The 25,732-nt window shown below is 38.5% G+C and overlaps 1 protein-coding gene across 3 annotated transcripts in view; it reads right to left on the bottom strand.

The window, feature by feature from the left end:
• Positions 1-25,732, bottom strand: part of KCNH8 (potassium voltage-gated channel subfamily H member 8) — a 207,044-nt gene that overhangs the window by 69,651 nt on the left and 111,661 nt on the right. For 2 of the 3 annotated variants that reach the window (XM_068935379.1, XM_068935380.1), the window contains exons 6-8: positions 9,089-9,246; positions 6,909-6,950; positions 2,784-2,991 (exon numbers count right to left, since the gene is read on the bottom strand). In XM_068935379.1, coding sequence (XP_068791480.1) covers positions 2,784-2,991; positions 6,909-6,950; positions 9,089-9,246 — 408 coding nt within the window. The remainder of the gene's footprint in view (positions 1-2,783; positions 2,992-6,908; positions 6,951-9,088; positions 9,247-25,732) is intronic. The other variant, XM_009676395.2, reaches the window with a different exon arrangement.

The following is a 25,732-nucleotide window of genomic DNA, read 5'->3' as shown; positions in this document are numbered from 1 at the left end:
CTCTGAATGGCAGCACAGTCTTCTGGTGTGTTAGCCTCTCCTCCCAGTTTAGGATCATCAGCAAACTTGCTGAGGGTGCACTCTGTCCCTTCCTCCAGGTCATTGATGAATACATTGAACAAGACTGGGCCCAGGACTGACCCCTGGGGGACACCACTAGCCACAGGCCTCCAACTTGACTCTGCGCCATTCACCACAACCCTCTGATACAAATCCAGCATGCTGCATTGAGACATAAACGGCAGTCCTGCAAAACAGTTCTTTTCTGGATATGTGGGGCTTTTTTTTAATGACGTTCTTGGGATATTTGATTGGCATTTGAATTTCATTTCAGTGACTCTGTCATTACCCAAGAGAAAACAAAACTGAAGGGTGAAGGTCAACATTTTTGTAGCAATAACTGCCAAGAGCCCCGGGGGAGAGGGAGGATTTCCTGAATCCAGCCTCGGTGCAGGCAAAAGGCAGACAGACAGACTGCCGGGGGGCAGGGAGGCAGCTCGTCTTCATCGCTCTCGCTGTGCTGAGTGTTTTGAGACCAGCTAACATCAATGGCCTAAATAAGCTGACAGTGTTTCTTCATGGCTGCTTACTGCCAGAGTGACTCTTTTTTTATTATTATTTCTGAATTTGTTTTTCTGTCACCAATATTTGACCAATTTGGGCACAGCGGGCTTTCTTTGTACCTTCTCCCCTACAGCTGCAGTCTTTTGTTTGCGTGGTTTGCACTCTGGTCACAGAACTGGTTTATAAAAGCAAGGAAAAATTAAAAAAAAAGCTAGAAGTATGAAGACTCCACAAAAGTTTCAGTAAATTATAGGCAGACTGGAGTGATGTATTTAATGGACCTTCTTTTTCCTTTTCCTCTTCCTCATCCAGGACCTTCACCTACACCAAGGTCAGGCACTTTTAACATACCTGTTATTTTTCCTTCAGACTTATCAGTATTCAATCTCTAATAGAGTTAAAGGAGAAGGAAAAAATTAAAGGAGATAAGAATAGGTGATACCATAGTTCAAATCTACCTCACTGAGCCCTTGGTCACAGGTTTTTGCCTCATGCATCCACCAACATTTTTCCTGTCAGGAGTATCTATCTCACTATCAGGTAGCTCATTTAGGAAACAGAAAAAGATAAGTGCGCCATTTTTTTTTGGCAGGTTACATACATAGTCTAAATTATTCACGCTCTTTCAATCGTGTCTTTAGTATTCAGCAGCATAAAGAAAACTAGTTCAGCTTTCTTCTTCCAGTTAATTTTACCACTGGCCTTGTTTCCCCTCCTGCTTAAATGAACACACAATGGATTTTAGGCTAAAGGTAAAGTAAATACACCTAGAATTAAAGTGATGAAATATAAAGAAACAAAAAGAAAAGGGAGAAAAAGAGATGCTTGGTATTGATATGCCTATTAAGAAAAAGAGAAGGAGAAATTCACCTCAACAGAAAAGCTGTAATGACCTACAAAGGTATATAGAGTACTGCACTACCAGTTATTGCTCTATCAGGTAGCATACTTTCAACACCTAATAATGTCAGGCTCATATATAAGATATATTGTTTTCCCATTGCACCATCATACATGGGTACAACCCTTAGTAATAACACTAAAGTTTAAAGCAAAAAAGAAAGGTTTGAAGTCTAAAGAATCAATCTGGAATCGATTCAAAGAAATCAAACAGGCTGGGGTGGGGACTAAATGCAGGAAGAAACACGAAAGGTCCAAAACTGTCATTCCACTGAAAAATGCCTCTTCTCCAGTGCCAAATAGCAAAACCTCCAAACCAACCAGACAAACAATATTTCTGAAGGGAGTTTTTAACAAAAAGCATTTGAGATCCTATCGCTTTTGGCAAGCAGTGTACAGCAAGCAATAATTAGCATACTTGAGGGAATCTCTCTGTGAGAAAACTTGCATAATTCATAAAATCAGGATAAACTTTCTCATCTACTCTTCTGTACTGTCTGGCCCTTTCCTGTCTGATTCTCCCAAACAGGTTCACTTTTAAGATGTCATTATTTTCTACTTTTTCCATTTTCTGTTCCATTTTTACTCTCTTTTTCTGCATTGTGCTGAAATTCAGAGAACCAATCTCTTCAATAAAAGATCACCTACATTCTGGCCTTTATTTCTTATTGAATACTTTTGTTGCCGTATTAGGCACAAATAATTTGGGCAGCTCCCTCACTACAAGTTTAAAGCGGCCAGTGTTCTCTAAAACAAAACCAAAAAATTTTCCACCTCTCCCTTCCAGTCACTTCTCCCCACAGAAAATCAATCATCCAAACAAAATTCATATGTCAAAGCTCAAACACACAATACTTAAAGATTAAAGGAGAATTACTAGTTCTTGTCTAAGTAGATTGAAACAATCCTCAGGTTACAGTTGCAGACAAGACTTCTCAAGAACCAAATTTTCACAATCCTGAGAAACACAAATTGCATTATATCCATACGTGTTTATATTGAGTGAAAATTCTGAGTGAAAATTTCCGTACTTTAATTGTTATGCAGTTAGCTTCAAAGAAATATATACACGCAACATATAACCATGCTTGCTAAAAATTATGGGACTCAAGTAGTTCTGTGCCTCTACCAGAATCGTTAAACAAAAGCTCAATAATTAAAAAAAAGGGCACAATGAATGGCTTATATATCTATGTGTACCTATATGTGTATATGTTTTTATATATACACATATACTCTCTCTCTACATATATACACATATACACACACACACACGTACACACACGCACACGCATACACATGCTAGAAAGAGAACTCACCTATGTCCCAGGTAAGGGGATTATTCTGCTCCATCTCCCTTTTCCCAATGACATACCAAATGCAGGCCATCCAGTGAGCAAGCAAGGCAAACATGGACATAAGAAGGGTGAGAACAATTGTGCTGTGCTGGGAATAACGATCCAACTTCTGAAGGAGACGCAAGAGGCGTAGCAACCGGACTGTCTTTAGGAGGTGGACAAGAGAAACCTAGGAGAATAACAGAGAGAAAACAAGCAGTCAGCAGTTGAACTCTATCGCATAATTTTTGTGCTTCAATGAAATGAAGCTCTACCTTCTAAAATGCTGCAAAATTTTATCTTTGCTTCACTCAGTTACGTAGCTGCTCATTATGCTTAGTCTAAATCTTAAGACATCAGAGAATAGCAAAGCTGATGATAGTTAAAAAAAAAAGTGTTTATTTCTGCTGTGTACATACATATTTAGTATTTCTGATTTCAACCAAACAAATTTGGAATACTGGGAGATCTTTCCTTTTGCCTTTTTTCAACCAAAGTCTCTTCTTTTGGATTTAGCTTAAAATGTCGTGTTTGTACACAAACAGATCCTTCTCCACTCTAGAATAAATACTTAATTCGCAAACTGGCCAACGATCATTTGATTCCAGTATGAAGCGACAAAATAACTGTCTTCAGATACACTACTTTTATAACAGTTTTCAGTTTCTGCTAACAGCCAAATAGGAGCCACAACGCAACTTAAGTACACATGAGATGACACCAGCTTAGTTATTAAGCCTAGAAAAAGCAAAAACACAGAGCTGACATTTTGAAGAACAAGGAAGCAGAGAGATCTGTGCAGACTCGGATTTGTTCTTCAGATTTAGACCTGTGTTCAGGGGACTGGACATGTCTTATTGCTGCAGACGAGGTTGGAGTCCAAAAGGGCTTCTCCTGAAGAACTCCTTACCTAATATAAAGTGTAGCTTTTCAAGTGCATGTTGCTAAAACAGCACGCATTCTGCTTAGCATTCTAAGTGTGCATCAACTCAGGAGGTGTGTAGGCATTGACCCCCAGAGAAGATGCAGTGCTGTTTGGCAGCTCGCAAAGCCAGCAGTTTCTTGACCCTCCCGACCTCTCCAGGGCATCCTCCAACCTACATCCACACAAGAGCCTGTACAATTTGTTTTGCATGGAATACGCTTGCCCATGTTTCAGTTGATGGGTTAGCAAACAATATGCAGATTAGCACATTTTTCATTTACTTTTTTTCAAGATTAAATAGGTATAATTTTCATTAACAGTAATCACTTTTTCCTTCATCAATGATAACGAGATGTTAGGTTTAATGCTTAATGGATACCTGACTGATACAGGATACAAATATCAACTAGCTGAAAGAAAAGTAACATCAAACTTCACGTCTTCTGACAGCACTCACAGAGCACAGTAATGAGCTCTCTGAAAGGAAATTCTAAAAGCACAGCTCAATCAACATCCTTTTGTTTTCGCAAATCCAGAATAATGGGAAGCCTTTCTGTTTCTATTACCAAACTGATATTTTGAAAGCTTAATGATTTAAGTGTATGAATTCTCTCACAGCTAGGCCCAGGTTGACTGATAAATTCTGTAAAATGGAGTATTTCAGATTTATTCATGAAACACTTAAGCAGTCACTGACTTTATTCCTATCCCAGAAATTAAGAGATTAGGTGGCAACCCTGTAAAAAGCAGAAACCCTGCCCCCCCACCTACAAACATTCCCTTTTTTGTTCTACGGTTTTGATTATTTCAAATTTTAATTTATGTTTTTTACTTTTACATTTTTTTTTACTTTTACGTTTTTTCCTGGGCTCTCATGTACACAGCAGGAAAAAAAAGTCAGCAAATACATTACACTTATTTGTTTAAAATACTTTGAGGCTCACTTTTATTATGCACAAGATCTAGCAGTGCTTAACCAGTCAGCCAGGTGAAGTTGTTCTACACTACAGCAAACAAAAAATTACAGGGCCTTTTCCCCTCTTTTTTCATTTCTTTTCTCCATCTTATGTCGTCTGCGATGGGTCAGTGAGATAAGTTATGTCTGCACCGTTAAGCATGAGAACATTTGCAAGTCTGGGGCAGGAGGCTGTAAAATATTTGAAAGAATTGCCTTGTTTCTATTAATACAATTTTTTTAGCTATTAAAATATAATTATTCTAATTTAACACCACGTCCACCATACCAGTTGCCTCTTTTCCTATGGCAACTCATTCCCCAAAGTTACCTCTTCTGCTGTCTCCATTTTCCCCCTCTTATTACCTTCTTCCAAGAAAGAACTAAAACTATCTTAATCCTCCACCTGGCTCACTGCTTCACTTTCCAGTTCTTTCCATTCACTTCTTTCTTCTTCCTCCACAACACAGACACATTTATAACTATTTTCCTCCTCTAGCCACATCATTTGCCCGAGTGATTCTTCTCTGCACTTATTTCCCTTTTTGGGTTGTTCTGGATCATCATTTGATGCTCTTGAGCCATATCCACCTGTGTCTTGTCTTTCTCTTAGATCAGCCGTTCCCAACAAGGGAGCCGTGATCTCCCTTGGAAGCCAGTCGCAGTGGGGTCAATACAGGGAGCAGTCTGACTGTCAGCTCCCCTATGATTGCATTTTGGTTCTCTTTGTTGCCCACTTAACAGAAAGGGGTCCCTGTTCATAACTGAAACTCCCAGTTGTTGTGGTAGTATATACATATATAACTAATGATTGTATATATGTGCTGTGCCCTACACACTGGAGCCCTTGCTTTAACAGGGGAGCCTATGTCCTACTGCAGTACAAACAAACAGTGATAGCTGAGATGAGATTATTTTTTTTAATTGGGTTCTTATAAATGAGAAATTTTTAAACAGCTGTTAAAATAATAAATGTATTCAGCCATAACTCAAAGTTATAAAGCATGGTAACCACTATTGTTATTTAGCTGTTACTTGTGACTAAATTGTGACCGTTTTTTTATTAAGTCACAGAATACTACTAGATATAAAAATAGTGAATCAGATATCATAATACTTCTTTTAAAGTGGAGATATATTTCATTTTAAGGCCAAAAGACCTCCTCATTTCAAAATAATTTGCTCATAAATTTGAACGTAGATGTAATACATCAAACATAATTGCACTAAATTTTCTCATTAGTCATGCCAAACACTTTCCTTCTATTGTGTCCAGCCTGTCATTGGAAGACCTCAAATGTCAGCAGGCAGCTTTCCTTTCTATGTTATAAATTTAGAAAGACAAAATGAGGAGTCAGCACTCATACTTGTGCCTATGTAGATTTTGCCTTGCCCACAGATAGAAAGCCATCTAAATTTTCCATTTGGTTAATCGTTTTAGACTAGCTGGGTTAACCTTTTTCTGTCAAAATGACAGAGGCAGAATTTTATCTAAAACAAACACAAAAGAAATCATAGCAGTCTGTAGCGCTGAAAAGTACTGAGAAATAAAGTTGTTACAGAGGAGTGAAGGAATACTCCCCTTGGAGGAATCATCTACAGCAAAAAAGCAAATAATAAGGAAACATGATACTTTCAAAATAAAGACTAGTGGCAAGGATCTTTAATCCTTTTTGTTTATTTGCTTGTTTCTTTTTCCTCCAAAAATGACTTTCTTGCTCTACACCACCAATAGTTAGGCAGATGCAAACAAAGTCATTATAACTAGAGGTTAATAATCTGATTTTTACTTTGGCAGCACTTCATACCACATTTGCACAGACCGAGGGATCCTTTTTGTCAGATGGATACAAGGACGGAAGGAGCTGGGGAGCTCAGCAGACACTGAGGTTAGGAAGGAGAGTGCATAAAGTCTCAAACCTCCAAAGATTAGTACTTTCACTGGTAGCACAGAATCCCTGGAAGGTTTAAAGGCAGTATAGCCAGTTCCTACAGTTTCCCTCTTTCTTTGTTCAGAAAAATCTCCAAGGATGGAGACTCCACAGCTCCTTCTGGCACTCTGACTCCACAAATCTCCAGCTAGTGGTGATGTTTCTGTGCCATACATAGCTATTTATGTATGGCACTATACCTAGCTTGCAGAATTTAGACCATCCCTAAAATGTCGGCCCTTATGCCGGGGCCTGGACAGCAAAGGAGTGAGATGCTCCCTGATGCCCCTTCTCACCGTTCTGTTGAGGCAACATCTGAGAGTCGATGGAGTGAAAATCTGAGAACAGATATGAGGAAATGGCTTATTAAATCAATAAATCTGTAAACAGTGGAATGTGATAACACCTCCCCCCACTCTTGAAATAGTCAATAGTTATTGTTATCTAAAGGATTATATTAATAGTTGCCTTATCTTGCCACTACTGGAAATGCAATATAGTAAGGCACTGTGTTCCCTTTGTGGAATCATACAGAAAACAACACGTCTGAGTTTGCAGGGGTCAATGCAGGGTGCAAAACCCAAATTTCTGGATTCTCTCTCAACTATCAGAGGGAAGAGAGGGGTAAGCCTTGACTCTCCTGCCTAGTGATCTTTACTATGTAGCAGCCAGCTAATGAATTTGAGCCAAAACAAATTAAGGAAGCAGATTATACATTACAAAAAATCTTTAGTGAGGAATTTAACTCTTGGAGCTTGAAGGAAGCGATGTCTGTCAGTCATTGTTGATTTCTAGATCAACATGGCTATATATTGTCTATTCTTTGGACTTAATCTATCCTTAATTATCTCATTAAAGACCTACTACCAACACAGGAACATTTCAGTGCCCTGGGTATTCTTAGTCATCATATTATTGATCTTGAGAAAAAAGTTAAAAGGTACAATAGACAGCAGAGGTGTACTAATTATATTATAGTAGCATTTTTAATAATGTGACTTTTTAACTGCAAAAATAATTATTGGATAATACGTTCTTTTGCAGAATTCATTACTATAAACATGTCGGTCTTCTTAATGCATAAAAAAGACCAAGTTTGGGGAGTTTTTGTTTTTGTTTTTCTCCTTGAAGGAAAAGATCAGACCTGGTTTATTCAATGGAAAAGTCTTAACGGAAATTAAACCAACCTAGTTATGCTGGCTATTTGGGTTTACTGTAAGGGCCAAACTGGGCCTTAGTATATTTAATATATAGTAGATACTATGTTTAAATAGATTACCTACTGTTTATAAAAAAAGTGTGATTTAAGAATGTGGAACTGCTAACTGCCTGGTATTAAAATTTACTGCAGTAGCATCAGATTGACAGTTCTTAACATAAAAAATGAGGTGAAAAGGAGGTCGTCTAAGGAAGAAGAACTAAATGAAATAAAGCAAAAAGGAAACCTTACACAAAAGGCTTCATGACTAGTATTTTCCTTTTTTTTTATAAGTCTATTCTACCACCTACTCATCTGTAACTTGCATTTAGTGAAAATGAGATCAAGTGGATCCATGAATAAAAGATCAAAATACTGAGAATTAGAAAATGTATAGCTTAGAAGCCTGGAGTCTCTTATGTGAAAAATCTACAAAATTGAGAAATCACTGCCAACATTTTTTCCAAAATGAAACTTTCTTTCTTTTTTTCTTGATAGATCCTTACTCTACTAAATAGGCCTATCAGAAGAATAAGATGTGTCTCTGCATAAGTAAACAGACACAAATGTAACCCGTTATGACTATGACATTAAGTGGAATCATCAGACATTAGACCTATATATTTTTCAAAGTGGCTTAAGCATTTTGTCATCAAATTTCTAACAAAGCTCAACTGAAACCAAAGTAAAACAAAGCTAATGAGAATTCTAAGTAGTCATCATCTCAGATTTCAGAATGATGTATTCTGACCTGCTTATTTCACTGCAAAAATACACAAAAAATAGGGATAGGGATCATATATTAATGTTTGCATTCGAGTGCTCAACAACGTTCCAGCGGTAATAAAAAAGAGGATTGCTTGCTGAGTGAAGAATATACCCTACTGACCATAAAAACGATCTATTTACGCACAATAAAAATATATAAGTCTTGGAAAACTATGAAGGATTCAACTCATAGAGCAAAAGAGAATAAAAGCTATCCAGATTTGTATTTGGGTACACTGAGTAAAAATGAAGTCAACATAAGTGCAACTGTCTACAAATTAAAGATAACTGAATGAGAAAAATGGTAAACATATAGCTTTCATGTAAATGAATGGCCACTTTGACACCCAATCTTGAAATAGTTAAATTAATATAAAAAATTACGTTACACAGCATCCGACATGAAAATACACTACACATCAACATATTTTAGTTCATTCAGTTTTAGTGCACACAAAACCCCAACCCTCTCAAAAAAAGATCAATTAAAAAAGTAGAGTTAGTACTTACCACAGTGACATTGAAAGCATAAAGGAGATCAAAGGGAAGTGCAGCAATTAAATCAATGATAAACCAGGTAGTCACATAGTGGATACAAATAGATCTTGCTTCAAATATAACTTGGCCAGACTTGCTGACATATGTTGTTCGGAAATTTAAAATAATATCTGCTTGACAAAGAAGAAACAGAATCAGAGACAGTCACCTCTTGGTTCCTGGGGACGGCAATGCCCACTCCAACACTGAATGTTTTCGTTATGTGTGGCAAACACCAGATGGAAAAATCTAATGCATAAACCAATAAATAGATAGTAAGAGATCCACATACATAGAGTTAGACCAACTGATGCACAAACTTATTCTTTGTAAAAGACTGTTAGCTAGAAGAATGTTTCAAATGTTTAAATCTCACTGATTTCAAAGGAGTTTGAATTAAAAAATGCACTGTTCTTTATTCAGTATCAAATATTTACAATTTTTACATCAATATACTTGTGTATGGAAAATGAAGATATGATTACTGTGCATGAAACCAACTGACATTTCTTTTAAGATAAAAAAGCATTAATCACTCAATTTAAATGTGCAATTGAAATTTTCTGTTAGTGATAACTGTCCAGCATAGAGGACAAGTAATATCATCTTCAAGGATAACCACTTATTTAGCAACAGAAAAGTGCTGAACTCTGTCATGGTTTTTGTGTAATGGAGGAGATAGCAAGAGCAATATGAATTGCTTGGTGGCTTGTGCATTTTGCACGTTCCTATCTCATGTTCAAGGATGAAAGCCTTTCAGTATGAGGTATAGTTTTGACATGTCTTGCCAAGATATGTTAACACTCAAAGAAGAGCTCAGCTCTTGACAACAGAATCTCATTATTTTCATGCCCTACAAGATGAAGACCATAATCTGTCCTCGAGCTATGCACCCAGTTTCTATCAACGTTATTGAGAACTACTCATATAACTTCTACAATGTCAAAGAAGAGTGCAGCCAACCATCAAAGGCTAGTATTTTACAACATAATCAACCTGCTGCCTTGCAAATTCTAATGCTTCTTCTTAAAGAGCATCTCATAAAAGAGGAAGAAGTAATCTCAAGTGTTTGAAAGAAATTCAGAATATAGTTGACTATTTTTCTCATAAAAGGCTGCAGGGTGATGGTCTTGGCAGGATCATGGTGTTGGTAGTTCTTTTATGTCTGTGTTCTGAGATGCAGCGTTCTAGATATTACTCCAATGTGTAATAGTGCTGTGAGCTATGTTACTTATATCTGTTTCCTATTACAAAGCATAAGAGGGAGGGAACTGCATGCCCTGTGCCTTCTGCCTCTGTCCATGGCAGCACCGACACCTTTCTGTCTGGTAGACCGCGTGTGACAGCATGTGCCTCCAGCGACCTCTTCTACGCGCTCTACTTGCATGGAGGTGGCAGCAGCTGCTGCTGGGGCTAGCTCTGCACCATGCTCAGGAGGGAGTCTGCAGCTGCTTGGGAAGTGTTTGCTGATGTTTCTTGCATCGTCTGGGAAAGAGGGGGTAGAAATGCCAAGTAGAAGCCCCAAAAGTCAAACCTGCGCCAGAGATTGTTACTACTAGGGCCATAAAAAAGAATAGCGGGTGAGCTTTGTTGCTTTGTCCCATTTGCAAGCTTTGTATAACTTAGACAGCAAAACATAAAAATAAGCATTAAAAGTTTCCTTATAATTTATTTAGAAAAAAAAAAAGAAAAATTTAAATCCGGAACAGCTACAAGTTACTAATTATTACAGAAATTTATAGGTAGATATGATTTTCACTGCTATGAATGCTGAAGGAATAAAAATGTTTATATTGGCTTAAGCGCTTCCACCTTAAATTCACAAAACGTAATCATTATAGAAGCTTTTGCTTACTATACTGAAAATATAGGTAAGTATGTTTACTGAAACATACTGAAAACAAAGTAAGTAAACATTTATGTAGCACGAAGGGCTTTCTTTAATAAGCTGGAATTTATCAATTAGGTTAGTTCTGGTTGCTCTTAGGTTTTTTTACTATATACCAAAGGTATTGTTTTTCATTTTTTCCCACCTTTTCTCTCTTAGTCATTGTAGCTTTTGTTTGGTGTGCCATTAGGTCTGAAGTTGGCTGGCTTTGGAAGTGACACTTGTTTATGATGTTGTCATTATAATGAGGACAACCAGAGAATAGACTGCAAGCACAATAAAGAGGAACAAGAGAAGTACCTAAATGGGTTCATCTTCAGTGAGAAAATCAATGATGTGGCATACAACAACCTGACATGTTATAAAAACTCAATGGAAAATCCTGCCTCATTGAGAGAACATGGATTGCCACTAGTCTACATTAAAGCAATTTTTCATATTCAGGGTTTCATTTTAGAATATTTTGGTACTAAAAGAACATTAAAAGTGGAAGCTGTTTGACTCTCATCACAGTACGAGAGTAGGTATCACTCTACAGGATGGAAGGGCTTAGGATTAGCACTGTCCACGTTTGGACCTGGCAGATCCACTATTGATAAGCACTTATTTTTCATGCCTGATGAACACAGACATTCAAATGGGGCAGCCACACAATCCATGCAAAAAGTACTGTTGAAGTATAGTGCTTACATTCTTGTTTTTGCAAAGGAGTTTGAAAATGAAAAGCCATCCACCTACTAACTTTATCCAGTTTCTTGCTGTTTTAAAAATAGTGTAGCAGTCTGCCGCTGAAATGAATTACTAACTCTTACCCAGGTTTGAGCAGTAGATCTGTTGCATTTACTCAGTGTCTATGATAAGAATAGCAATATCAAGCTTACTTTCATTTAGTACACTAGTGGAAATGTGTTCTTCAATGTTTGCTGTGATGCGCCGCTTGGACATTATAACGATGAAAGCTATGATGAATTGGGGTAAAAAACCTCTAGGTTTCTGGGCCACGTGGTACAAGAGTGTTTGTCTAAAGCAGTGGCAAACATTGGTAGAACATTTTACAGAGTTATCAATTTTACAGTCTCTTCCAATTATACTTGGATTTGCTTTGAGATATTAATTTTGTGAATTTCTATTATGTTGATTGATGTGCTGAACCACAAAATGATCTGATGAAATTCATAGCTGCAATCAAACTCGTGTCATATTTCACTACATACACTCAAATTTTTTTCCTCTACAACTCCCACAACGAGGTTTCAAAGTTCCACTTCCCTAGTCTTTTCCTTTAATTTTTTGTCCTGACATCAGAGAAGCACTCCTATGATAGATCAGCTTCTAGAAAATTAGAATTCTAGAAATTGGAGTTTAGTTTTCAATTTGTAGTACGACAAATGCACGTTTAATCAGTTTCACTGTCATATGCATATCCTCAAAAAAAGGATAGTTCTGATAAATATTTTTGCAATTTTATAAAAAAAAAGTTAATACCTCCAGTTCTTGTTTGCTCTTTTAAGTTATTCAAAATGATTGATAGAAACAATTTTTTCAGCTGTATCTCATCCTGCCTTTCACTTTATGGCTGTTCTTTTATTTTGGCAATGAAACACAGCGACAAACAGTGCAAGTATGCTTATTTGTAAGGACAATTTGTGCCTACAAGAAGAGAGGCAATTTTTGACAAATATCATCTGTTTATATTGCGCAGGATGATAAACACACCATCATAGCTGACTTCAGTTCAAGAGGTATTTACTGGCTGTTTTATATGCTTAGTAACAAAAATTCCTCAAAGTTTCTAAATAGTAACAACTTCCAAACACAAGATTAGAAAATCTGTACTAATTTGACATAACTTAGTGCTGCAGTCTCGTTTAATGGATAAAAAAAGAGTTACCCTTGACTAAAAATCAGTTACTTTTTACATCTGGAGAACATGATGTTATCATACATTTACATTATGAAAAGATGGCACAGACTACAGTGTTTATTTGGAAGTGTAAAATAGATTGTTACTGAAGACTACAAGTACTTTACCGATACATATGATTTGAATACTTTTAAAACATGAATTAATATTCAGGTCATTAAGAAAAAAACAGGAAGTTATCCTAGTTAAAAAAAAAATCCTTAAAATACAAAATAACCCAGGAAATGTAAGTGAAAAGCAAAAATACCAATCACCATCCAAATTACAAGTTGGAAAGTGAGAATGAAATACAATTAATTTTAAATGACCAATGGAGCTGAAGTCATGATTTGAGCACTAAAGTCCATTTGCATCCTCTTTTCCAAAAAGATGAAAATAAAAACTCTCACTGTGGAGTGAAGTAGAAGACTTATCTGTCTAAATGAAACTGCAGATGGTACAGAAAGTCCATTATATAACAAAGGGGACATTACACATTTTTAAAGAGTTTTTTAAAGATAAAGTTCCACCTAAGATTCTAAGTGGAATCTACTGAGACCCACACTCTGAAACACCAACATTAACTTCTAGTAAAATCTCATAATTCTGGGGAAATGCCAAGGAAATGAAAATTTGCCAAGATAATATTAATATTTCAGTGGAGGGAAAAAACCCTAAAAGTGATGATCCAAAAAATAGTAGATTTGTCAATCAAAAGTAAAATGATAGAGTAGTTCATTCTGGCATATATGTTAAATGTATAGTAATAAGACCAACACATTAAAGTATAACTGATGCCATAATTTTACGAAAGGTGTGAAATCAACACATTGTCTTTTGCTAAGAAAACTACATCTGATATAGCTATCAAGCTAGTTGATTGCTGCAGAATACTTAGATATGCTCAAGTTATTTGATCCTCTATCATGTAATTGTAGTTTAAAGGCTTGCATTATCCAGAATTAATATGAGATGTACAAAACAAAAAACAAACTTGGCTTATCAGTCTCAAAATGTTGTTGCTGTGGGTTTGTTTGTAAACAACAATGTCTCTAGAGGACTCATCTTTGCTGATAACGTTTTTGGTGTTTTGGTAGTTTTTAAGTGAACAAGATGGATGACTGTGGCCAATTGATTGAAATAACATGTGTAAATGCTGATAATCTAAATATAAAATAGGCTTAATATTACCATATAATAGGCATAACACATCTAAGACCCAAGAAGGAAAATTATATCTACAGATGGAGATTCTGGCTTGGAAAGTAGTGACTCAGAAAAGGATTTATAATAGCTAAGAGTCTCAGCATAGGCTTACTACAAAGCTGTGGCAAAAGGATCTTCTCGTGTGAATAGGAAACAGTTCATGCCTTGGGTGAAATAGCTACAGCAACACAATTCTAGTACCCACACTTCAAAATAACTGAAAAGAGAAAGAGAAGAACTACAAAAACTATCATCTGAACTTCACTTTATGTGATGTTAGAAATTCAATTTATTCATCTTACTCAGCTCCCAGAAGACTGACAGAACTGATATCTTGTTCCTTATTGATAGGCTAATGAGGTAAAATAGGATACACTAGACAGACATTGATATTAGGTAAATTCATTTGGGAAATCAGTCGTGGCATAGCAAATGAGTTGATGAACTTGAATCATTTGCATTCATTTTAAGTACCCTTATAACATAGTACCACAGTGTTAACACAGTGCCGTGCTAGAGATATCTAGGTTAGGTTCAAGCGTACAACCCCAAATACTCATGTGCATGAGGTGTATGCATGCATGTAAATACTTGAGAGAGAAGAAAGGCAGGTTTGACTGTCACAGTCATCCCCTGCAGCCTTGGGTGCCTCTGTTTTTCCCTTTGCTTCATAGCTTTGACGAAAAAGAAGTTTGACTTCCTTTTCTTCAATATGTTCATTAGCTAGGCTGCAGGAAGACTGACCAAAGTAGGATCTTATCTTCAAGGCTGCCACGGATTATATGAAAGAGAGCAGGAAGGGATTTTATTTCTCCCCCGGATACACTACTGGGGCCAAGGTGAAGAGGCAGGAACAGATTCAGCTCACACACTGGCCCACAGTAGGTTGTTCCTTTGAGGTATTACAGAAGATTTCTTTATGATGTTTTTGGATCAAATACCTAGTTCCAATGCCAGATCTGGGTCTGGAGAAGAGCTTCTTATCAGGTTTCACTACTTAACCTATTCACTGCTCATAGCAGGTCTTCGGTATTTCTGACAATTTGATTTCTCCCATTCCCTCTCATTTGCCCATTAGAGTTGAACTGTCTAAATGAGTAAAATATACAGGGGTTCAGGCACAACGTTGATCCTCCATATTTTTCTAGATTTAGCACAAAGCCTTAACAAAAATCTTTGACTTAAATGCATATCTGAGGGTAGGTCTTGCAGATTATAAATGGATTATGTTTTGAGAACTGCTGTTTTCATTCAACAGAGTCTTTAGACTGAACAGACTATATAGTTAAAGTTGGAAATATAAAAATTTTAAATTAGATGACTAAGTAGGCTCAGCTGGCTTTGCACACTGAAAGCTACAAAAATTGGTTGAAATTTTCTGTTTTACAATTAAGAAGTGAAATGAGCATAGTTTCATATGGCCCATAATGAGCAGGAAGACCAGTTCAGCTCCACAGATGCTTAGTAGAGATATACAGCTTCTGTTCACATTTACAAGCCCGTATGGTTGCAAGAATCGTGTACATAACCACTTTACATAGATTTGCTTGATAAAGGTAAGAAAGAAAAAGATATTTCCTTCACTGATTAAAGTATTTCTCAATAGAAAATAGTCCCAGTCCTGGTTACAGAGATTTAGAAAATATAACATACAGAAGTATTACACTTTCCCTAAATGATGTCATGAAATTCATAAAAAATGGTGAAACTTCTCATTCTCATTCATCTTAGAAACCTCCAGTGTGTAGTTATCAAGGGGAAAAATTATTCCTCCCTTATTCCACATTAATTTTGAGAGACAACTAAAGCTTTAACAGAAAAGGAGATAAATACTTGTTTAAAATCCCCTAAGCCATTCAGTACACCAAAGGCTTATCAATGTGCATATGGAATTCACTGTTGAAGATTGAAGAGATTAGAGGTTTTTCTGTATAGCACTCCTTTTCCCTTCTTATCAAAGCAATTTAGGACAACAGTCCCAGATAATTCTTATATATATAAAATTGAATAGAAAATGATAAGTGCCTCTTTTCCATCCAACTCATTAGATAAATATCCAGAGGGAGAAAGGTGAGCGTGATCCATTTTTTACTTTTTGACAGCTTTCTGAGCTGTACTTGGGCATAAACAGCTTCTTCATCTGGGTAACTCTATTTACAGCTTAACTACTGTGCTAAAGGACTTACTGAGAAAGCTGAAAATGAAAAAAAAAATCCTAATGCAAGAAACTTGTAAAAGCAAAGAAAATCCCCACTTTAAAATAAACATAGAAACTATCATTTCTTCTGAGAGATTTTATTATTTTTAGGAATTACACGTTCCATGTCCTCTCTGGGATTACTGTTTGAAAAGCAGAAGATTAACTTTTTTGTCTTTGTAAATAAACTTTTTCCCATCACTAAAACCTTGAGCAACTAGAATGGTAACCAAACTGAGGCATCAAGGAAGAGTAAAACACCAAAAAACTGTGTAATACTCCAACCTGAGAGATCATCTCCACAAGAAAGATAATGCTCAGTGTGCTAAGATGCGACTCTGTGGAACACCAAAGGGAAACAATTGGGCCCAGACCCATTGCACGGAAACGCTAGGCACCCACCAACCATCGGCTCTGCCTATGGCGAGAGGGAGGAGAGGCACCTTCTGGAGTATGATCCAGCCTTAGCTATAACATCGTGGCTTTCAGAGATGTCAGTCCCATTTCTGTTTATTACAGAGGGAACCTGGGATGGCAAGGCCTTCAACTGAGGTATCTGCATGCGATGGCATGAATCTGGATTTTGATGGGCAACAAGTATGAGGTAGTTTACTCCATTTTAAAAGTACCAATAATCTTTCTGAGTGCTCTGAAAATACTCATGGAATAGTCAATCTGTTATAAATTCATTGTGAACCTGACTATGCACTAGCTTCCTCCTATAGATGAGGTTAACCTATCTAAGTACAGTTTAAAATCCAACACAAATATCAATAAGATAAAGCTTTGGAGATGCCAGATAACTCCACGGCACTAACACTATTGGTTTTCTTAGTACTGAATGCTGCCAAAGTTGTGTCCCAAAAGCCCTGCGATGACATAGGCTTTCAGAATTTCCTAGAAGAGGAACAGCACAAATTTACAGCTATGAAAAAGTAAGAGGGTCATTTAATCTCCGAGTGGGTTGTTAAAGCATATGTGGAGTACCTTTAGTATCCCTGAACAATTAGCAGCTCAAAAGTTTTCTGTAAGAAATATGTTTGAATATATTCTAAGTATCTTATAATAACCAGCTTCAGCCTGTGCATACTTCATACTCAAAGCTGTATTTCATAGGCTTGTTTCATGCTAGGACAAGAATTACAATTTCTTTTGTGCTTCTCCAGTTCTCACAACACAAACAGCGGTAAACATATCATTAATAAGCAAAACTTCTTATCAAATGCTAAGGACAATAAATTCTTAAGTAAGAAGGAGTTATCCCACTGGGAAATTTCTCCATGTGAGTTGGAAAAAAAGTCATTTTAAATCAAATGCCAGCTCCATAGGTCATGACTTGTGCTGAGGAAAGCAGAACATGGGAAATAAATAACATCTCTGATAGAAGCAATGCCATTAAAAAATGGCATTGTTATTATTTAGTTATCTAAAACTAAAGCAGGAGTGAGCACAGACAATAGTAAATTTGTTAATTCACAACATTCTGTGCTAAAACATCTAAAATGTCTTCTTTACATTAAAAGACTTGATATTAGTCTATAAGGAGGAAGGAAAGGAAGAATCTTCTTTTTATATTCTTGTGTTCATTAGGAAAAAAGCTGAATTCTTATTTCAAGTTATATAATTCAATTTTAGTGAAAACTACACAGCAAAAAGCTGGAGTTCACACAAATTAAAGGTTAAGATAAAGCCTTATCTATTCATTTGAAGAACAGCCTGTTAAGTCATGTAGAAATTGCAAGCTGCTTTGTTTTGCCTTGTTTTAGCACAGATGCACCGGTTTTATCAATATACACCTATACATTTTAAGACAGGCCTGACTCATGTTGCAAACTTTTTCTCCTTCCCCACTTACTGCTGTGCAAGTGAGTCTGTGAGGCAAATGAAACAATGCGCTTCACTCCATAAAACAGCAAGCACTTTTACTGCTGTCAGGTATGCAGCTGAACCAGACCTGGTGGCACTCAATAAAGAGAACCCTAGATGACCAATTTCAACAGATTTGAAAACAATCAGTCATGTCACTCATGCACACACAGTCGTCCTCCCAGAAGATTTTAATAAAGCTTTTCTCAGTTGTTTTGGCTCTAATTTCTACCTCCAGGTTATGAAGAATCACTTCACTTTAAGAAAAATTCAACTACAAATCAATAGCCAATCATCATAAGAAAGACTGCTCCTTGAAGGTCACCTTCACTGAGGTGTCTGTCATTCTACCCAGGCCAAGGTGAACCTTCTGCCTCCCTGTCCCCTCACACTCTCCTTTTACAAGCATGCTTTCTCCCTGCATCCTCCCCCTAGCTCTTCGATGTGGTACCCCAGCATCTGATCCCAGCTCCTCACATGCTTTGACTGTGCACACTTGTTGATCCAGTTCCTTTTCACTTTTGTAGCCCTGCTCCTCCTACACTCTCACTTGCAGGATAAGTACCTTCTTTTATCAGCCCTACACAAGGTAAACCCGAAGCCCTGTTAGGTACTAAGTGACTAAGATGCCTACAAAGAAGATTAACAGTGCTTGACATATCTCATAATACTATTTGCACAGTTTTGGTAAAATCAAACCCAAACTTGAACCTTGGTTTTTATTCTAATTATATCCCATATAATTAGAGGTTAACTAGCTCAGCTCATGGATTTACTCAGCCTATCATTTCCATTACTGATAGGACACATACCTTTATTAAAAAATATTTTTCTCATAAGATGAAATGTAATTTCTCTAAAACTTATATGAAGTTACACTGAAAGCTTAAAGAAAATGAATATATACAAAACAAAAACCATTTTTTTACCTGTTAAAATGTCTACACTCAAAAATGCTAATATACATACAGTTACAGCTTCTAATTTATTTATACATTTTATTCCAATTAAGTTCAACAGTAAACATTAGAAGTCTGGGACCAGCATTATCCTAATATCTTCCAAACTCTGAATTAACATTGCTATGGTAATCACTCTTGAGAACTACCAAATCGCTCTTGAGAACTATGGTAATTGCTATGGTATTGCTCCAGGACTCCCTACCCCCCACTGCAGTGGAGTTGCCGGAGGGCTCTGTACCAAGTGTAAAGGTGCATCATAACGCTGTTGAAGAAGGCTGGAAGCTGGTGACCTCTCGTAGAAGGAGAAAGGCTCTTGCTCCTCCTCAAGATTTGCCTTTGAGGAACAGGTTTAGTGCCCTCCAGGCTAAGGAGGAGCTGGGAATGGCTTCAAGGGAGGCAACTGGCCTACTGGCCTGACAGACCCTGTGCCGTGCAGGAACAGCTGGAAGAAGTGGCAAGTGATTGTTGTGGGTGACTCCCTGCTGCAGGGGACAGAGGCACCTATCTGCTGACCTGACCTCTTGTCTAGAGAGGTTTGCTGCCAGCCAGGGGCTCGAATAAGAGATGTCGTGGAAAGATGGCCAAGGCTTGTCCATGGATCAGACTACTACCCTCTGCTGCTCTTCCATGTGGGCACTAATGACACGAAAGGCAAACTGGAAACCATCAAACAGGACTTCAGAGCTCTTGGAATGGTGGTCAAGGGTCTGGGAGCCCAGGTCATTTTCTCCTCAATCTTGCCTGTGAGGGGAAAGGACAGGAGGAGGAGTAACAAGTTTTCCAAGTTAACAACTGGCTGCACCACTGGTTTTGGCAGCAGGGCTTTGGTTTCTATGACCATGGGACCCTGTTTGAAGATCAACAGCTGATGGGGAGAGATGGGATCCACCTTACCAAGCGGGACACGCACATCTTTGCCAACAGATTGGCCAGCCTGGTAAGGAGGGCTTTAAACTAGGAAAGATGGGGGAAGGGGAACGGTATAGTGACATGGTACTCAGTAAAACACCACTCAAGTCAGGATGCCTCCAGTGGCTGCATGCAGCCAGGGGAGACAGCATGGAACATGGCTATGGAGGATCCTCTTGCACCTCTCCTGGGAAGCCTACACGCTCTACTGGCTCTCTGAAATGCCTGCACACCAATGCACGCAGCATGAGCAATAATCAGGAAAAGTTAAGAGATCTGTGTGTGGTCGCAGGGCCATGATGTCTCCAGGTGGTCTCCAGGTGGTGGAGACGCCAACGAGGAGAGGTGCAATGCTAGACCTTGTACTAACAAACAAAGAAGGTCTAGTTGAAGATGTGAAGGTTGGGGGCAGCCTTGGCTGCAGGGACCGTGAGATGGTGGAGTTCAGGATCCTGCAAGGAGGGAGCAGGGCAATAAGTAGGATTGCAACCCTGGACTTCAGGAGAGCTAACTTTGGCCTCTTCAGGGATCTACTTAGGGGAATACCATGGGGAAGGGCCCTAGAAGGAAGGCGGGTCCAGGAGAGCTGGTTAATATTCAGGCATCACTTCCTCCAGGCTCAAGATGGGTGCATCCCTCTGAGTAAGAAGTCCAGCAAAGCAGGCAGGAGACCTGCATGGATGAGCAAGGAACTCCTGGCAAAACTCCAGCAGAAGAAGGAAGTACACAGAATGTGGAAAAGGGGACAGGCCACTTGGGAGGAATACAGGGACGTTGTCAGAGTGTGCAGGGATGCGACAAGGAAGGCCAATGCCCATTTGGAATTAAACCTGGCAACGGATGTCAAGGACAACAAGAAGGGCTTCTTCAAATACATCATCAACAAAAGGAAGACTAGGGAAAATGTGGGCCCGCTGCTGAACGGGGCGGGTGCCCTGGTAACGAAGGAAACAGAGAAAGCAGAGTTGCTGAATGCCTTCTTTGCTTCAGTCTTCACTGCTAAGGCCAGCCCTCGGGAATCCCAGACCCTGGAGACAAAAGAGAAAGTCTCGAGAAAGGAAGACTCTCCCTTGGTCGAGGAGGATTGGGTTAGAGATCATTTGTCCAAACCTGACATCCACAAATCCATGGGCCCCGATGAAATGCACCCACGAGTACTGAGGGAGCTGGCGGATGTTATTGTTAGTCTACTTTCCATCATCTTGACCTTAAAAGTCATGAAGATCAGGAGAGGTGCCTGAGGACTGGAAGAAAGTTGATGTCACTCCAGTCTTCAAAAAGGGCAAGAAGGAGGAGCCAGGAAACGACAGGCCTGTCAGCCTCCCCTCCATCCCTGCAAAGGTGATGGAGCAGCTCATCCGGGAGGTCATCACTAAGTAAATGGAGGACAAGAAGGTGATCAGGCATAGTCAGCACGGATTCACCAAGGGGAAATCCTGCTTGACCAATCTGAGAGCCTTCTCTGATGGGATGACTGGCTGGGTAGATGAGGGCAGAGCAGTGGATGTTGTCTCCCTGCACTTCAGCAAGGCTTTGGACACTGTCTCCCATCACATCCTCATGGGCAGGCTGATGAAGTATGGGCTAGATGAGTGGATAGTGAGGTGGATGGAAAACTATCTGAATGGCAGAGCTCAGAGGATTGCGATCAGTGGCGCAAAGTCTGATTAGAGGCCAGTAACTAGTTCTACACTCCAGATCTCAGTCCTGGGTCCAGTCTTGTTCAATGTATTCATGGAGGACCTGGAGGAAGGGACAGAGTGCACCCTCAGCACGTTTGCTGATGATCCTAAACTGGGGGGAGAGGCTAACACACCAGAAGACTGTGCTGCCATTCAGAGGGACCTGGACAGGCTGGAGAGGTGGGTGGAGAGGAACCTCATGAAGTTCAACAAAGGCAAGTGCAAGGTCCTGCACCTGGGGTAGAATAACCCCATGCAGCAGCACAGGCTGGGGGCTGACCTGCTGGAAAGCAGCTCTGCCGAGAAGGACCTGGGAGTGCTGGTGGACAACAAGTTAACCATGAGCCAGCAATGTGCCCTTGTGGCCAAGAAGGCCAATGGGATCCTGGGTTGCATGAGGCAGAGTGATGCCAGCAGGTCGAGGGAGGTGATCCTCCACCTCTCCTCAGCCTTGGTGAGGCCTCACCTGGAGTACTGTGTGCAGTTCTGGGCTGCCCAGTACAAGAGAGACATGGCACTTCTGGAGAGAGTCCAGCGGAGGGCTACAAAGATGATGAGGGGACTGGATCATCTCTCCTCTGAAGAAAGGCTTAGAGAGCTGGGCCTGTTGAGCCTGGAGAAGAGAAGACTGAGAGGGGATCTCATCAATGTGTACAAGTATCTGAAGGGAGGGTGTCAGGAAGATGGGGTGAATCTTTCCTCTGTGGTGCCCAGTGACAGGACAAGAGGCAATGGGCAGAAACTGAAACACAGGAAGTTCCATCTGAACATGAGGAAGAACTTCTTGACTGTGAGGGTGACAGAGCACTGGAACAGGTTGCCCAGAGAGGTGGTGGAGTCTCCTTTGATGGAGTTATTCAAAACCCGCCTGGACGCAATCCTGGGCAATGTGCTCTAGAGGACCCTGCTTGAGCAGGGAGGTTGGACTAGATGATCTCCAGAGGTCCCTTCCAACCTCAACCGTTCTGGAATTCTGCTATATGCTTTTGTCATATTGGCATTAAAGTCTTCTAAAGCCAACACTAGGGTTTAAGTAAAATGTTTTAACTTATTCCTTTCCTTACTTAAGTATTCTAATGAGCTTTACTCACCTATTTATGATCATAATCTTTTTCACAGTCCCCCAACATGAAAATCAGTCCCTAGCCATGCTCAGTTCCTATGAAAAGCCATCATATTTCATAGCTGATGATAAATCAGGTGCAAATTCTTAGTAAATCGGTGCTTTGGAACTGTATGGTGACCATTTCTGAGTTAAAGCTCTGTAGGACGTGCTATATCCTTTACCAACCTAATACTTTCCAGATTTCTTGTTATCCTTGTATTCGCATTAACACATGCATGTGCACACACGTACACACCCCCTCTCTCTCAACAGTATGAAAATACCAGTTAAAACTGTCAGTCAACAAAGGGGAATAAAATGACTACATAGAAAATGGAGGCTCTACTCAATGCATACTGCATTCCTAAATAATAAAAAAACAAAGCAAAAATCATACATTGATATTCTGCAAACTATTCTATTAAGTCAAAATGTTTTCTAGAATAATTCCCTTTTACTAACTTCAGAAGTAAAATTCTAAAATATGTATTATGTATAATCTCAATTTGTAATGCCTTATAAAAAAAACCCATAACAATCCATTGGTAAAACTTTAAACGGAGGCCAGCTGAACCTCCTTATCTATAAACAAGATTATTTTCCCTGAAGGAACTGATTGTCTTGTGCCAACATTTTTTTTCTCTTTAGGCTTCATTTTTTAAAATAAATCCTTCTGGAATTGGGCATATGATCAAGTCACAGCAGAATAACAATTTAGGATTAGTGAGATGATTCAATAAGTTCCCACAGCACACTTTTAGATTGCAGTAAATGCTAAGTAATATAACTCAGCTTACCTCTCTTTTACTGTGAACTAAATGAAGTTCAAAAATCCTGCACCTTTAGGGCACATAGTAGACGTACAAGCAGTAACCGGGGGATTGGGTGATGCATGGTTACTTATTAGACCACAGTAATTCAATCCTGTGCTTGAGACCTAGATGATTTAGTTGTATTAACCCCATCAATTTTCAGAGTAGACAGTTTCCTCCTCTTTCTCTTAGATGTTACGATCGGCTCTTCTCTTATTTATTTTTTTCATCTTGCTTTATGTGATTTTACATTGATTGTCTTTAGCTAGCTATACTTTCCACAAAGTCCAAGCTCTTTGATCTATCTGATTATCTAATTAAATATGGATAATGGTATCAGAATCCAGCCAGAGAGCTTTTGGGAAGGATTCCAGGAAATATTAGCTCTATATTACTTGAAAAACAACTTATCTGTCCCTGTCTAAACTCTTATTTTTTCTTTTTTACTGCTGCAATAAACCTAAATATTCTTAGTAAATCTCCTTTGTACAATTTATTCAAACAGATGTGTTATTTTTCAACGCAGCCGGTCTCCCCTTAAAATGACTACCAGTACAATTAGTCCGACGATTTTATTCCAGATGCTGACTTGATAAGGTGAGGGAGATGATATTAGTTTAACATAGGAAAGGAAAATAATGCTTATGCAAATATTTTACACTTGGTGCTTAAAATTCCAGGCTACTCTAAGGTCAAATAAAATTTACGAAAAACAATATCAGGATAAATATTTTTTAAAAATAGAACTTCTTTAATTGCTCAGTTGAACTACATTTCCAAAAATGACAAGACTTACCAACAACTTGTTGCTGCTGTTGAAGGAAGAGCAGATTTTTTTTTCTTTTTAACAAAGTTATAACAAATGGACAACAAATACTAGGTAACAAATCAATATAAAGTATAGAAAACTTGACTTGAAAATCTAGACCTGTTTGGGAAGGGGAAGGAAATTACTGATAGGCAGAGTTAAGGAAAATTACAGTTTTAGATATATTAGGAACTAAAGAAACACTAATAAGGCACTTCAGTTCTATTATGTTACTGGAGTTCCGTTACTAGAGAAATATTAATATTATTGTAGAAAAAGCAGACACGTTCAATAAATACTTTTGATGCAATTTTGGAATGGAACAGCAAAGCATGCTTGTATTATATTAGATGCTAAGTTACAGTCCAGTGCATCTGAAGCAAGAATCAGCAGGTAGAAAACTTTTAAACTAGCACTACTAAATGCTTAACAAGAGGTCACTTCTGCAGACTGATGACAAATACAAAAAAAGAAATAAGCCGTTCAAAGCCATGGATGAGGGGGACTTGTGGATTGTACTTCCTCTGAAGTCTTCAAACAAGAGCAAGGGCCATTCAGAAAAAAAAAAAAAACTTTAGCCAAACACAGCTTATTGGGATTAATCCTGGATGAAATATAAAGCCCTGTACTATGTTAAGATCAAATTAGATAGTCAAAATTCTTCTAACCAGAACCTTTATGAATTGCAAGATCATGTCATACCATATATAATGGAAATCTTAGCTGCAATGCATTGACATACCTAACAGCAAGAAGGAAGAAGCCAGTCTAATTTTTACACCAGTAGAAATTAAAGAAATGACGTTTCCCAAGATACAAAGTATAAGTCCCAAAGGACTTGCAGTCTAAATAGTAATACCAAAAGCCAACATTGCAACACCAGGATGACATTTTGTTAAGTAGAATGTGTTCCCTTTCACAGCTTAGAGATTTAATATTAGGAAAAAAAAACTTATTTAGGAGCACAATCACTAAAAAGGTTTTAATAAAAGGATTAAGAGTTAGTCTTTATGCAACAGTATGGTTAAAATGGTAAACTCCATCCAACAAGTATACTTCTCCTTCCTGTTTCTCCCTGGGTGCAATCTCCAGTCACATTTTCACCTGGCCATTAGCATTCCAGAATATTGTGGAAACAGCCCCGTTTGGTTTGTGTGGGTAGTCACAAAGGTCAGGAACTTCATTCCAGAGACATATGACACCGCCATGCATAGAAGCTCTTTTTAGAAGTTCAGTGCCATTAGTTGGACAACGAGTGTTCAGCTGAGTAATGAAAGTG

The sequence above is a fragment of the Struthio camelus genome, chromosome 2, assembly GCF_040807025.1.
Source record: "Struthio camelus isolate bStrCam1 chromosome 2, bStrCam1.hap1, whole genome shotgun sequence".
Taxonomy (NCBI): Eukaryota; Metazoa; Chordata; class Aves; order Struthioniformes; family Struthionidae; genus Struthio; species Struthio camelus.
The sequence above is the reverse complement of the archived record's forward strand: the minus strand, read 5'-3'. Positions and strand labels throughout refer to the sequence as shown.